This window comes from Salvelinus sp. IW2-2015, linkage group LG1, assembly GCF_002910315.2.
Source record: "Salvelinus sp. IW2-2015 linkage group LG1, ASM291031v2, whole genome shotgun sequence".
NCBI lineage: Eukaryota > Metazoa > Chordata > Actinopteri > Salmoniformes > Salmonidae > Salvelinus > Salvelinus sp. IW2-2015.
Genome location: NC_036838.1, coordinates 45206700 through 45221310, shown reverse-complemented (window position 1 = coordinate 45221310; position 14611 = coordinate 45206700). Strand labels below are relative to the sequence as shown.

General features: G+C 45.0%; 1 protein-coding gene across 10 annotated transcripts in view; it reads left to right on the top strand.

Annotated features, from left to right (window-relative positions):
* Positions 1-14611, top strand: part of LOC111968415 (membrane-associated guanylate kinase, WW and PDZ domain-containing protein 1) — a 189091-nt gene that overhangs the window by 170477 nt on the left and 4003 nt on the right. For 8 of the 10 annotated variants that reach the window (XM_070445184.1, XM_070445176.1, XM_070445177.1 and 5 more), the window contains 5 exons: positions 6158-6361; positions 12346-12439; positions 12539-12632; positions 13046-13189; positions 13947-14085. In XM_070445184.1, coding sequence (XP_070301285.1) covers positions 6158-6361; positions 12346-12439; positions 12539-12632; positions 13046-13189; positions 13947-14085 — 675 coding nt within the window. The remainder of the gene's footprint in view (positions 1-6157; positions 6362-12345; positions 12440-12538; positions 12633-13045; positions 13190-13946; positions 14086-14611) is intronic. The other 2 variants (XM_023993918.2, XM_023993990.2) reach the window with 2 other exon arrangements.

The window sequence follows — 14611 nt, the reverse complement described above, 5'->3', positions numbered from 1 at the left end:
CCGAGTCTGGCACCACCTTTGGTAAGACCCCAGTCATCTCTACCTTACTATACTTAAATATAGTAACACACAGGGCATGCACTATATACAAGCACACACACACACACACACACACACACACACACACACACACACACACACACACACACACACACTCAACCTTTCTCTCAATATACAGTAGAACATATTTTTCTTAGTAACTAATCGCTGTTTGACTATTGGGTACTGTCCCTTCTATGCAAATGAGTTTCTGAATAGTGCATATTTCTGGCACTTACTTGGTGAATAGCTTTCATCCTCATTATTCTATTTTCTAGTGAGTGGTGATCCTCTTCTATTTTCTTTCATTCTGTCAAGCAGAGACACTGTAACCCAGCCCAAAGAGCTGTAATATTTATACTGTCTTTCATAATTGATCACAAGTGAAAGCATGTTGTATAATTCAGATGTGGTCTGAAATAACAATGAATAGAATAATATCAATACTATGGCTTGACAGGTTATAATAAGTAGGCAGGGAGACGGGGAGTTCTTTCTCCCCGTCTCCCTGCTTAAATTCCCTGCTTAAATTGTGCATAAGATCTTTTTTTAATTCTCTGTAAATGGTTAAACTATCGGGAAGTATATGTGTAAAATGTAAGCCCACATTTAAATGTTGATTTATGTTTACATATTAGATTATTTTACATTGCACTAATTTCCTGTACGTGGACCGTATGTGTTACTACATTACACAACCTCACGTTTTGACCACCTCGAATGGAGGGGGATTGCACATCTTTTTTTACCTCAGATTAGTGATGTTAGTATAAACGTTAATAATAATCGCAATGACATAAAAACGATGGCTTTACACAGATCAATATCATTCGTCATGTACCATTGATTTTGTCATATGCGCTGGCAGTTTTCTACTGTCATTTTCAAACTCAAATGGCAGGGAAAATTCAGCTCTCTGTATAAAAGTTGCTGGCCTCACAACTACGCCTATACATGGTTTGAGAGTCAAACTACCACTCAAATAACAGCCAACCCTTGTCACTGTTGATATATGGTGGGTCGTGATTCGTTGAAGTTAAATAACAAAGCATCTGATTTGTTTCCTTCCCCATTTTGACAGCCTCACAAAACTTCCATCCGACATTCTAGAATTTAGATGACTGTCTTCAGAAAATTCTCTTCTAACCAGTGATATAAAAAGTATTCTCAGATTCAGTGTGGCCTTTGAATAGTGTTAGTTTAAATGGTGTATACACCCCACACGTTTGCCCCTGCTCTATTGATTTCAAATTTATATCAATGAGTGATTTAACAAAATAGTTTTGCGTTTATCTTTCCGTGTTGGTGACCCACTTGAAACAAAATGCAACAATCCAAAATGTAGCTTGCTGTCTTCTACAAATTTTCCTCTAACCAGTGATATACATATTATTCTCAGATTCTGTGTTTTGTTTTAGACAGGACGTGTAACTCGACTCCCATCTCTCATTCTATTGGTTTCAACGTGATATCAATATGAGTGATTGACAAATAGGTGTTGCGTTTCTCTTTCCGTTTTGGCCACACCCCCATATGAAACATGCCAAAATAGTCATCATATTACTTGTATTCTTTTAAACGATCACCTTATAAACTGCATTTGCACTAAAAGCCATGTTCTTGTGACAAGTTACAATTAATCACTCATATTGCTTATGGGTAAATTGTTGTAACTCCAAAAACACAGAAACTGGAAATATTGTTTACATCACTCGTTAGACGATCATCTAGATGGTTGTAATCAGCAGGTTATCCTCTATAGAGGATATATTGTTAACAATATTTCCTGTTTTATTTTCATGATCTACCAGAAATCATGAAAACGGGGCTGACTTGGATTAGTTATTAAGGGGGAAGATTATTGTAATATTTGTAGATGGATAGACCCTCTCCCACTGTCCTACAGCTCTTTTTGTCCCTCTGCATGCCCTGTTGTCTGCCCTGTTGTCTGCCCTACAATTGCTACCTAGAGATATTGCTGCCACTCTCCCTGCCTGACCACAGCTCTGGGAGTCTCTCTGGGCACAGGGGTGCTGATCAGGCTTACACTGCTTAACCACTATAGGCGTCCAACAAATGGAAAGAGTTGGCAAGTTTGTGCCAATTTGTTAATCATATCAAAGTGAAACACATTGGTTGTTGATCAATAGTGTAGAGAAATTACCTTTGATCTGCATGGATCCCAGTTACTCTGACACAGAGACCCATCCATCCCCTCTCTCTGTGTATTAGACAAACACATCCTTCTGCTGTGAAACCATCAAGCTTCTAGTTAGTACAGAACTAAATGAGTTGAGCTCCACAGATCTCTTCTAAACTGGAGTGACTAACCGCAGAGGAAAGAGACAGACTGATCACCGGGGCCAAGCTCCCTGCCATCCAGGACCTCTATACCAGGCGGTGTCAAAGGAAGGCCCAAAACATTGTCAAAGACTCCAGTCACCCTAGTCATAGACTGTTCTCTCTGCTACCGCACGGCAAGCGGTACCGGAGCGCAAAGTCTAGGTCCAAAAGGCTCCTTAACAATCAAATTTCAATCAAATGTATTTATAAAGCCCTTATTACATCAGCTGATGTCACAAAGGGCTGTACAGAAACCCAGACTAAAACCCCAAACAGCAAGCAATGCAGGTGTAGAGGCACGGTGGCTAGGAAAAACTCCATAAAAAGGCTGGAACCTAGGAAGAAACCTAGAGAGGATCCAGGCTATGAGGGGTGGCCAGTCCTCTTCTGGCTGTGCCGGGTGGAGATTATAACAGAACATGGCCAAGATGTTCAAATGTTCATAGATGACCTGCAGGGTCAAATAATAATAATCACAGTGATTGTCGAGGGTGCAACAGGTCAGCACATCAGGAGTAAATGTCAGTTGGCTTTTCATAGCCAATCATTCAGAGTATCTCTACCACTCCTGCTGTCTCTGGAGAGTTGAAAACCGCAGGTCTGGAACAGGTAGCACGTCCGGTGAACAGGTCAGGGTTCCATAGCCGCAAGCAAAACAGTTGAAACTGGAGCAGCAGCATGACCAGGTGGACTGGGGACAGGCATGGTCCTAGGGCTCAGGTCCTCCGAGAGAGAGAGAAAGAAAGAAAGAGAGAAAGAAAGAAAGAAAGAGAGAAAAAGAGAGAAAAAGAGAGAAAGCGAGAGAAAGCGAGAGAGAATTAGAGAGAGCATACTTAAATTCACACAGGACACCGGATAAGACAGTAGAAATACTCCAGATATAACAGACTGACCCTAGCCCCCCAACACATAAACTACTGCAGCATAAATACTGGATGCTGAAACAGGAGGGGTCGGGAGACAGTGTGGCTCCGTCCGACGATACCCCCTGACAGGGCCAAACAGGCAGGATATAACCCCACCCACTTTGCCAGAGCACAGCTCCCACACCACTAGAGGGATATCTTCAACCACCAACTTACCATCCTGAGATAAGGCTGAGTATAGCCCACAAAGATCTCCGCCACGGCACAACCCAAGTGGGGGCGCCAACCCGTACAGGAAGATCACGTCAGTGACTCAACCCACTCAAGTGACGCACCCCTCCTAGGGACGGCATGGAAGAGCACCAGTAAGCCAGTGACTCAGCCCCTGTAATAGGGTTAGAGGCAGAGAATCCCAGTGGAGAGAGGGATTCTGCCCCCAAGCCATTAAACTGCTGAACAATTAATCAAATGGCCACCCGGACTATTTACATTGACTGACCCCCCTCCCCCTTTTGGATTTATACTGCTGCTACTCGCTGTTTATTATCTATGAATAGTCACTTTACAAATTACCTCAACTAACCTGTAACCCCGCACATTGACTCGGTACCAGTACCCTCTGTATATAGCCTCGTTATTGTTATGTACTTTTATTGTGTTACCTTTTGATTACATTTTTTTTAACTTTAGTTTATTTAGTAAATCATTTCTTAAATATACAGCATTTCACTGTTGTATTCGGCGCATGTGACAAATACAATTCGATTTGATTATTGTTTGTAGTTAAATCAAGAAGAGGAATAGAGACAGAGAGGGAATGATATGTGCAATAGTTCACTGTAATAATTGAGATTAGGGCTGACCCCAATTAGTCGACTGGTCGATTGTTAGGCTGTTTGTCATCCAACCTTTTTTTTGTCGAGCAGTAGCAAATATATATTAAAAAATGTATGGCACACGAGACACCTGTCTGATTTGTGCCCATCTCAGTGAACTAATTCATTGAGGAGGCTGAGACTAATCCATTCGGCGGCTGCGTGGATGACACAGTCCAAGAAGGGGTGTGGCAAAAATTCACAATGCAAGTCTCTCTCCAATGCACGCTCTCCCGCAAATTTGTGCACATTCATTGTTTCAAAACTTAATTGTGTGGATTGTTTGCCTTGATTGTTAGTGTCTATCAATTCCCCATTTCATACGGTATATCACCAGTAGTAGCCTACTTTTACCGTTTATACCTATCATTTCTAATCTACAACATTTGGTTAGTTATGGTAATTTCTGTTAATGAATTCAATATATTTTTATTCCAGTCTTTTACTGTTCTCATTGTAGGAGTGGACAGGTTGTTTGCAGAGCGCACAACCTATGCTACACTTGTGAGAAACAAGTTTTGGTTTATTCCATTTTTTAGTTTTTTTGTGTGATGATTATGCATAGAAGTAGGCCTATCGGCTACCTAGCCTATAAATGTGCCCATTTGGGGATCTGATAGTATTTCTGATTGGCGTAATGCACCACCACTAAAGAGCTGTGGAGCTTCTCAAAGTAATGTTTTCTTCACCTCAAACAACAAGCAAACAAAGTCTGTTTTTACATCCATTGAGAATGACAATAGTTCCTCAATGTATTTGGAAAAAATTCCATCACTCTTCCTTTCGATAACCACTCATCGTGAAGCTAAATGTCATGCTCTGGTCCAGTGGAAACGTCTACCTGATGAGCTCTTATCCCTTACCCAAAATAGCCTCCAGCTGTGTCTGTCCCGAGCTCCCTGGCATGGGAAACTCTGAGGGCACAGAATATTTTATACAATGTTGTAAGTTCATTGCAGACAGGCCATGGGTAGCCAATGTGATTCATAGGATATTTATTTTAATCAGGATATTTTCTACCTCCATGCTGATGTTTTTATTTGTTGGCTTTATGTAGGCTATTTGTACATAGTTGGCAATAGAAGTTACTTTTTAGGTTTGTATCGTTTTCATGTAGATTTGGATAGAATTTTGATTAACCACAAGACAATGATTTTGAGATTTGAAGACGTTAATATACACTGAACAGAAATACAAACGCAACATGTGAAGCGCGGGAGGAGGATGATCAGGTTAAGTCCCTCTCTTCTGGGTATCTTGATCTCTGGCTCTCTCGAGTAATTTGTGGCTAATTTCATCAAACAGAATCAGACTAGCATATAGTTGATTTTATTAAAACACATAGGGTGTGTCTATTTATGGAAAAATATAAGTTTTAAAATTTTGTCCAATCGAATGTTTGAAAGAACAGACGACTTTTGGTTGACCAAGATTTTTATTAGTCGGGGACAGCTCTTATTGAGGGGCAGTCTCTAGTAGGGTAGAAGCCTTTGTGGTGCTGAGGATTGTCTGTAGGAGAGGACCTGCCGGCACTAGCAGAGAATTTGGCTGTGATGTCTGTACATTTGTAATCTAGGCTGCAGGTGTCTGTCTTATCAGTGCTAAACGTTAACATAGTTTCCTCATTATCAGGTTTCAGCAGTACAAGGATGTTAGGAGATTCACAAATGCAAATATAAGCAGTTAGTACAGGATGTTGCCACAGAGAGATGTTCAGTGACACATAGAGTATTTAGTGTGGAGTCCTAATTCATTTGAATGCACTACATCTAGAGTATGTAAAGTCATTTTTCTTTTAACATTCTCTCTCACTTGGCCAACGCTTTCCATTTCTCATAGCAGATTTCCGGGCACACTCTGTTGGCACTTGACTTGGTGGGTTTGGTGAATAAACCCTTAACCTTCTGCCTTCCTTCCTTTCTCTCTCTTCTCTTCTTCCTGTGCCCCTTTTCACCTCTCTATCTCTTTAAACAACACCCCTTACCACCAAAAATGTCACATCACACACTTTCTGAATCACACAAACGCAAAAAGCTGGAAATGCATGTGTGGCCATGCCCCACAAAATAGGGCGTATTATCGAGGGGAGCCCTGCAGACCGCTGTGGGAAGCTGAAGGTGGGAGACCGTATCCTGGCTGTCAATGGCTGCTCTATCACCAACAAGTCCCACTCGGACATCGTCAACCTGATCAAGGAGGCCGGGAACACTGTCACGCTAAGGATCATTCCCGGAGACGGTGAGAGGACCTCTTCTGTCTCCCATCCCTAATGTTCCACTCATATATATACCATCTAGACCAGGGCTGCACAACCCGTTTCCTGTAGAGCTTCTCTCCTTAGGTTTTTGCTCCAACGCTAATCTAGCAAACCCGATTCTAATAATTAGCTGGTTGATAATATTAATCAGGTTAGTTATAACTGGGGTTGGAGTGAAAACCTACAGGAGGGTATCTCTCCAGGAACAGGGTTGACCTGATCTAGACCGAAGACTGTCTCAGCCGCTAGGATCAACCTGTGTCAGGAATTATTTGTGCATTACATCAGTTATGTAAACATGTATTGTATTGGAATATACAGTACCTGTCAAAAGTTTGGACACACCTACTCATTCAAGGGTTTTTCTTTATTTTTACTATTTTCTACATAGAATAATAGTGAAGACGTCAAAACTATGAAATAACACATAGGGAAAGGGGGATACCTGGGCAGTTGTACAACTAAAAGCATTCAACTGAATTGTGTCTTCCGCATTTAACCCAACACCTCTGAATCGGAGAGGTGCAGGGGGCTGCCATAATTAACATCCACGGCTTCGGCGCCCGGGGAACTGTGGGTTAACTGCCTTGCTCAGGGGCAGAATGACAGATTTTTAATTGTCAGCTCGGGGATTTGATCCAGCAACCTTTTGGTTACTGGCCCAATGCTCTTACCACTAGGCTACCTAATGTAGTAACCAAAAAAGTGTTAAACAAATCAAAATATATTTTATGTTTGAGATTTTTCAAAGTAGCCACCCTTTGTCTTGATGACAGCTTTAAACACTCTTGGCATTATCTCAACCAGTGTCATGAGGTAGTCACCTGGAATGCATTTCAATTAACAGGTGTGCCTTGTTTGGAATTTCTTTCCTTTTTAATGTGTTTAAGCCAATCAGTTGTAGGGGTGGTATAAGGTAGGGGTGGTACACAGAAGATAGCCCTATTTGGTAAAATACCAAGTCCATATTACAGCAAGAACAGCTCAAATAAGCAAAGAGAAACGACAGTCCATCATTACTTTCTGACATGAAGGTCAGTCAATCCGGAAGTTTCTTCAAGTGCGGTAGCAAAAACCATCAAGCGTTATGATGAAACTGGTTCTCATGAGGACCGCCACAGGAAAGGAAGACCCAGAGTTACCTCTGCTGCAGAGGATAAGTTCAGTAGCGTTAACTACACCTCAGATTGCAGCCCAAATAAATGCTTCACAGAGGTCAAGTAACAGACACATCTCAACATCAACTGTTCAGAGGAGACTGCGTGAATCAGGCCTTCATGGTCGAATTGCTGCAAAGAAACCACTACTGAAGGACACCAATAATAAGAAGAGACTTGCTTGGGCCAAGAAACATGATCAATGGACATTAGACCGGTGGAAATCTGTCCTTTGGCCTGGTGAGTCCAAATTTGAGATGTTTGGTTCCAACCAACGCAGCGTTGGTGAATGGATGATCTCCACGTGTGGTTCCCACCGTGAAGCATGGAGAAGGAGGTGTGATGTTGTGGGGGTGCTTTGCTGGTGAAACTGTCTGTGATTTATTTAGAATTCAAGGCACACATAACCAGCATGGCTACCACAGCATTCTGCAGCGATACGCCATCCCATCTGGTTTACACTTAGTAGGACTATCATTTGTTTTTCAACAGGACAATGACCCAACACACCTCCAGGATGTGTAAGGGCTATTTGACCAAGAAGGAGAGTGATGGAGTGCTGCATCAGATGACCTGGCCTCCACAATCACCCAACCTCAACCCAATTGAGATGGTTTGGGATGAGTTGGACCGCATAGTGAAGGAAAAGCAGCCAACAAGTGCTCAGCATATGTGGGAACTCCTTGAAGACTGTTGGAAAAGCATTCCAGGTGAAGCTGATTGAGAGAATGCCAAGAGTGTGCATAGCTGGAGTGTGCAAAGCTGTCATCAAGGCAAAGGGTGGCTACTTTGAAGAATCTAAAATCTAAAATACATTTTGATTTTAACACTTTTGGTTACTACATGATGTGTTATTTCATAGTTTTGATGTCTTCAGTATTATTCTATGTAGAAAATAGTAAAAATAAAGAAAAATACTGGTACTGTATATACACTGAGTGTACAAAACATTAGGAACACCCTTTTGCCCTGAATTCATTCTTTGGGGCATGGAATCTACAAGGTGTCGAAACCGTTCCACAGGGATGCTGGCCCATGTTGATTCTAATGCTTCCGTCAGTTGTCAATTTGGTTGGATGTCCTTTGGGTTGTGGACCATTCAACAGGAAACTGTTGAGCGTGAAAAACCCAGCAATGTTGCAGTTCTTGATACACTCAAACCGATGCACCTGGTACCTACTACTATACCCTGTTCAAAGGCACTTAAATATTTTGTCTTGCCAATTAACCATCTGAATGGTACACATACACAACCTCAATTGTCTCAAGGCTTAGAAATCCTTCTTTAAACTTAATCTACATACTGATTGAAGTGGATTTAACAAGTGACATCAATAAGGGATCATAGCTTTCAACCTGGATTCACCTGGTCAGTCTGTCATGGAAAGAGCAGTTGTTCCTAATGTTTTCTACCCTCAGTGTATATATACCTTTTGCTAAAGGAAAGCCTATCTCAGTACATCACCATCACACTGTTTTTACATTTCAAGTGCTCTAGTCAGTCTGAACACCCCCACAATGTTTACAGAGCTGCTTCTCTGGGATGTGAGGGAACTTTCTAGTGCAGTCGTGCCTTTCACATACTTCTGAAACATGCAAGAGTTATTCAACTGTCAGAGGCTGTCACAATGTGTGTATGTTTGTCTGTGTGTTAGGGCTAAAAGCTCTCGCTACACTGCACTAACACATCAGCCTGGACTGCTGTTTCATTAAGTGAGGGAGAATCAGGGAGAACGTCAGTGTAACCACTAGTCTTTGTCAACCTGCATGTTGGAGAAATTTGAACTATTTGTCCATGTTTTTGGCTGTTTTTATGGATGAAAGCCTTTTTCTGTAGAGCCATAGATGATTACACTGAGGCAAAATTGTTCTGCCAAGGAAACAGATAGAGGGCGGATGTTTTATAAAAGCATAGTTTGGGTTTGTGAGGGAGGGAGAGTTTGTATTTTGGGCTGAGAGGTTGTGTGTGTGTGTGTGTTAGATTGAGAATCCCTGTGTATTAGTGAGATATGTAGATTTATCCAGGGCAGGGTTGTCTCCTGCTGTTTAACACAGGGCTGTTAGGGAAGGAGATTTAATAAGGAGGCTGATTCCAAAATCACTGCAGGGAGACTCAGCGCTCTCTCTCTCTCCCCTTCCCCTCTCTCTTGCTTGCACTCTCTCTCTCTCTCCTTTCGCTTTCACTCTCGCTCTCTCTCGCCCTCCCCCTTCCCCTCTCTCTTGCTTGCACTCTCTTCTCACTCTCACTCTCCCCCCCTTTCTCTCACTCCCCCCTTTCTTCTGCTCCCCCTTTCTCTCGCCCTCCCCCCTTCCCCCTCTCTCTTGCTTGCACTCTCTCTCACTCTCACTCTCCCCCCTTTCTCTCACTCCCCTCCCTCTCTCTCTCCCCCTTCCCTCTCTCTCCCCCCTTCCTCTCTCTCCCCCCCTTCCTCTCTCTTCCCCCCTTCCCTCTCTCTTCCCCCCTTCCTCTCTCTCCCCTTTCTCTCTCCCCTTTCTTTCACTCTCTCTCCCCTTTCTTTCACCTCTCTCCCCTTTCTTTCACTCTCTCTCCCCCTTTCTCTCTCTCTCCTTCCCTTTCTCTCTCTGCCTCGCTCTCCCCTTTCTCTCACTCTTCTCTCTCCCCATTTCTATCGCCTCTTACCCCTTTCTCTCACTCTCTCTCCCCATTTCTATCGCTCTCTTACCCTTTTCTTTGCACTCTCCCTCCCTCCCTCTCTCTCGCTCTCTCCTTTTCTCTCACTCTCTCTCGCTCGCTTTACCTCTCTCCCCTTCCTCTCTCTCTTTCGCTCTCCCCCTTCCTCTCTCACTTTCCTCTATATCTCCCCTCTCTCTCTCCCCCCTCTTTCTCTGCCCCCTTCTCCTCTCTCTCTCCCACCCTTCCCTCCTCTCTTGCTTTCTCTCGTTCTCTCGCACGCTGTCCCTTCTCTCTCTCACTTTACCTCTATCACCGCCCTTCCTCTCTCTTTCTGTCTCTTCCTCTCTCTTCTCCCCTTCCTCTCTCTTCTCGCTCTCATTTCCTTCCTCTCTCGTCCACCTTTCTCTCTCCCCTTTCTTTCTCTCGCTCTCTCTCTCCCCTCTCTCTCTCTCTCTCCCCCTTCTCTCTCTCTCTCTCTCTCCCCCCTCCTCTCCCCCTTCCTCTCTCTTTTTCCTGCCTCTCTCCCCCTTCCCCTCTCTTCCGCTCTTGACCCCCTTCCTCGTTCTCTCTCTGCCTTTTTCTCTCGCTGCCTCTCTCTCCCCTTTCTCTCACTCTCTGCCTTCTCTCTCTCTGCCTCTCTCTCCCCTTTCTCTCCCTCACGCCTGGCCTATCTCTCTCTCTCTCTCGCCTCTCTCTCCCCCTTCCTCTCCCTCTCCCTCCCCTTCCTCTCTCTCACCCCCTTTCTCTCTCTCTCTGCCTTTCTCTCTCACCTAATATAGTCTGCATTGTGATGTAGTGTAAAAGCAACAAGGGAGAGATGGTGTGACCCTTACTCAGCCCCCTGGGTAGGCAGGCAGGGCTGAATTCTTCCTCCCATGAATTCTTCGATAAAATTGTCCTTTTCCCCTTCCATTCTCACAGTGGGAGGACTGATCAGTGATACAGTTCAGTGCATTCTGCATCCTGTGTCCTGAATGTTTAAGAGGGGCAAAAAAAAGAAAAGGTTGCAAACTGCACTAAAGTGGAAAGACTGGGAGGGAAGAAGGGATAGAGTATTGGAAAGAGGACAGTGGGAGAGAAGAAGGATGGGATGAGCGAAGCAGAAATGAGGGAGGAAAAGAAGAAGGATGAAGCCTGGGCTGCAGGCAGTTACACTGGTGTGGAGAGAGTCTATTTTAAGACATTGGGATGCATGGGCAGAGAGACGACTCATCAAACTCGGGTCTCCCCAGCAATGACTACCAGCAGGGTGGAATTAAACCCACTCGGCCCGTCCTCGGCTCGGCCTCCACCTTGATTGCCGGCCCAGCGTCTCAGGGGCTGTGGTCTGAATGGAGAGTTAAGCCAATGGAATCCAAGGGACTAGTGGGGGAGGGATGGATAGATGAGAGAGGAATTGAGCACAGTTTGGTGGGGTTGTGAGTGGAATAGAGAGTAGGGGCTAGGATGCAGGCTACGGGTGGTAGTTGGGCTGAGAGCAGGGGCTAGGATCAGGCTAGGGGTGGTAGTTGGGCTGAGAGGCAGGGGCTAGGATCAGGCTAGGGGTGGTAGTTGGGCTGAGAAGCAGGGGCTAGGATCAGGCTAGGGGTGGTAGTTGGGCTGAGAGCAGGGGCTAGGATCAGGCTAGGGGTGGTAGTTGGGCTGAAGAAGGTAGGGCTAGAGTCCAGGCAAGGGGTGCTGTATTGGGCTGAGAGCAGGGGCTAGGATCAGGCTAGGGGTGGTAGTTGGGCTGAGAGCAGGGGCTAGGATCAGGCTAGGGGTGGTAGTTGGGCTGAGAGCAGGGGCTTGGATTAGGTTAGGGGCGGTAGCTGGGCTGATAGCAGTGGCTAGGAGTAGGCCACGGAGGGTTGTTGGAGAGAAATGAGGGGGTGGTTTGAAGTGGAAAGATGGTAGTTGTTACGTATTTATTTAAGGGCTACATTCAACCATAGGTAATTGATCACACAAATGATGTCATATTGAGATAGAGTGCTGTGATTAGATGAGAGTCGTGAGTGTACCACTCCATCCGGTCCAGGCTTCCATATGTCCCTGTTTGAGTAAATTACATCTTACCAGTGTAATAACGGCTTACGAAAGGTTTTGTGAAACTGCTCTTGTTTTTTTCCCTTTGTCTTCTGCATGCTTCAGTCTCCAGTCCCCTGACTCCCCCGCTCTCTCTTTCTCCTATCAGACTCCTCTAATGCATCACTACTGACCAATGCTGAGAAGATCGCCACTATAACAACCACTCACACGCCCCAGCAACAGGCTGCACCTGAACCCAGGTGAGAGGGATTCTGAGATTTGGAGTACCTAATTGACTAAGAACATGTATCTATGAGCAGTGATTTTTAACCTATATTTTGACATCTTTCTCATTCCAGAAACAACACCAAACCAAAACAGGAGTCCTCTTTTGAGTTCAAATCCCCCCAGGCCCCTCCTCCCCCCGCCCCAACAACACAACCTCCAGCCCAGGTAAGGACTTGTCCAGCGCCAACAAGGCCTGCCCCATCCAGCCCACTACACATCCTACAGCAATGTGTTCCGTTTAAGTGGTTGTCACACTAGGGAGATGCTTTATTCTGATACCATGTTGATAAGATCCTGAACAGAGCAGGGAGGGAGGGTGTTAGTCGGTGTCTGTGGCTCTGCGTGCCCTCTCGGCCCACCTCAAACCGCCCCCAGAGTCTAAACCATCTATGATTCATCTCACTCACCACCACTATGGAGCTCCGATCTATTAGGTGCGACTGTCCTCAAGGTGGCATTCATCCCCACACTGAAATACGAGCCGTCCCCAGACACAAACATTATCAAGTCCAGCCACCGGTGAATCACCAGTCTGACCTTGTCATGCGTGTGTTTGTGTGTGCGTGTGTTTCTCTCAGGATGCTGCGTTCTACTCAGTGGACTTGGAGAGGGAGAACAAAGGTTTTGGGTTCAGCCTGCGAGGAGGTCACGAGTACAACATGGACCTGTACGTGCTGAGGCTAGCCGAGGACGGAGCGGCCGTACGCAACGGCAACATGAACGTATGTATGAGCCCCGTATAGGAGCGTTTTGAAATCTGAAGTTGATTCATCATCTACTCATTGATGTGGTCATGTTATGCTGAATGCCTAATACAAAATGTGCTGTTATGTATGCCATGACCCATAAGCATGAATTGTTATTCTTTAAAGTCTATATTATGTAAATATAATGTCCTATGTGCTCTCAAGCTGTCATTTAACCTTTAATTTGATGAATTGTCTAAAAGCGTAAGAACATCTCATTCCCCTGGGTCCTATAGACAGATTGAAAGGGTTAATTGATTATCCTTTATTATTTGTGAATATGTGACGTGGAATTCCCTCGACAGAGAGAACACTGACAGATAACTTAAGGTGTAGAGGAAAACCTCTTCCCCTCTTGTAACATTGTGGATTTATAGAAATGTTTCCTTTACAGCAGTCAGAGCAGTTTTAACTATAATCTAACCTTCCCTCTCTGGCACCTCTTATGTTCCCTTCTGTCCCCTTTGTCCTGCTTTTTTCCCTCCCCTCTGCATCCCCTCTAACCTCTCTTCTCCTCCGTGTCCCTTCCCTACCTATCCTCACCCAATCTCTCTCTCTCTGCCTCACCCTCTTTCCTTTATCCTCCCCTCTCCCTCTTCGTCCCTTACACACTCCCCCCTTCTGTGTCTTACCCAATATCTTCCGCTGACACCCCCTCTCCCTACAATGTCATCACCTCCCACTCCTCCAATGTCTCCCCCTCTCCTCTCTCCCTCACTCCTCTCTCCCTCAGGTGGGAGATGAGATCCTGGAGATCAACGGTGAGAGCACCAAGGGCATGAAGCACGCCCGCGCCATTGAACTGATAAAAGATGGTGGCCGCCACGCCCACCTGGTCCTCAAGAGGGGTGACGGCTCGGTGCCTGAATATGGTGGGTCAATCTACGAAAACATTCCCTTTTCCCCTGTCTTCACCCCCTGAGCACAATGGGGAGAGGGACAGGGTGGGGTGCGAGAGGAACCCTGTCTCCTGTCCTGCTCTGTCCTGCGCTCCGGGCTCGGGACCTTCCACTGACTGCCACTGTCCACTGGGTGCGTCTGGTTCTACTCTGGGTGCTCTCTTCGGGTCTGGGTCAACTGCTGTCACCTGCTGTCACCTTTTAACCTTGTGCTGTGTGTCACTGAGTGGGGTGTGGCTTGGGGAGCAGGGCATTCTGTGATTCCCCAAGAATGAAAAGGGTCTACGGACCCATTGATAAAATAAAAACAATGAAAGAACTGCGAGGAGAGGGATAAAATCTTATCTTAAAGATGTAGTGTTTCTAAATGTGGATATGTTTATTGATTCTCAGAGTCGTTGCTGAATGATATTTTTTGGGTTGAAAAAAAATTAAAACTGGGAAATGCTCTCTGGTTGTATTGCATCTCCAAGCTTTGATATGACGTTATCAACATATT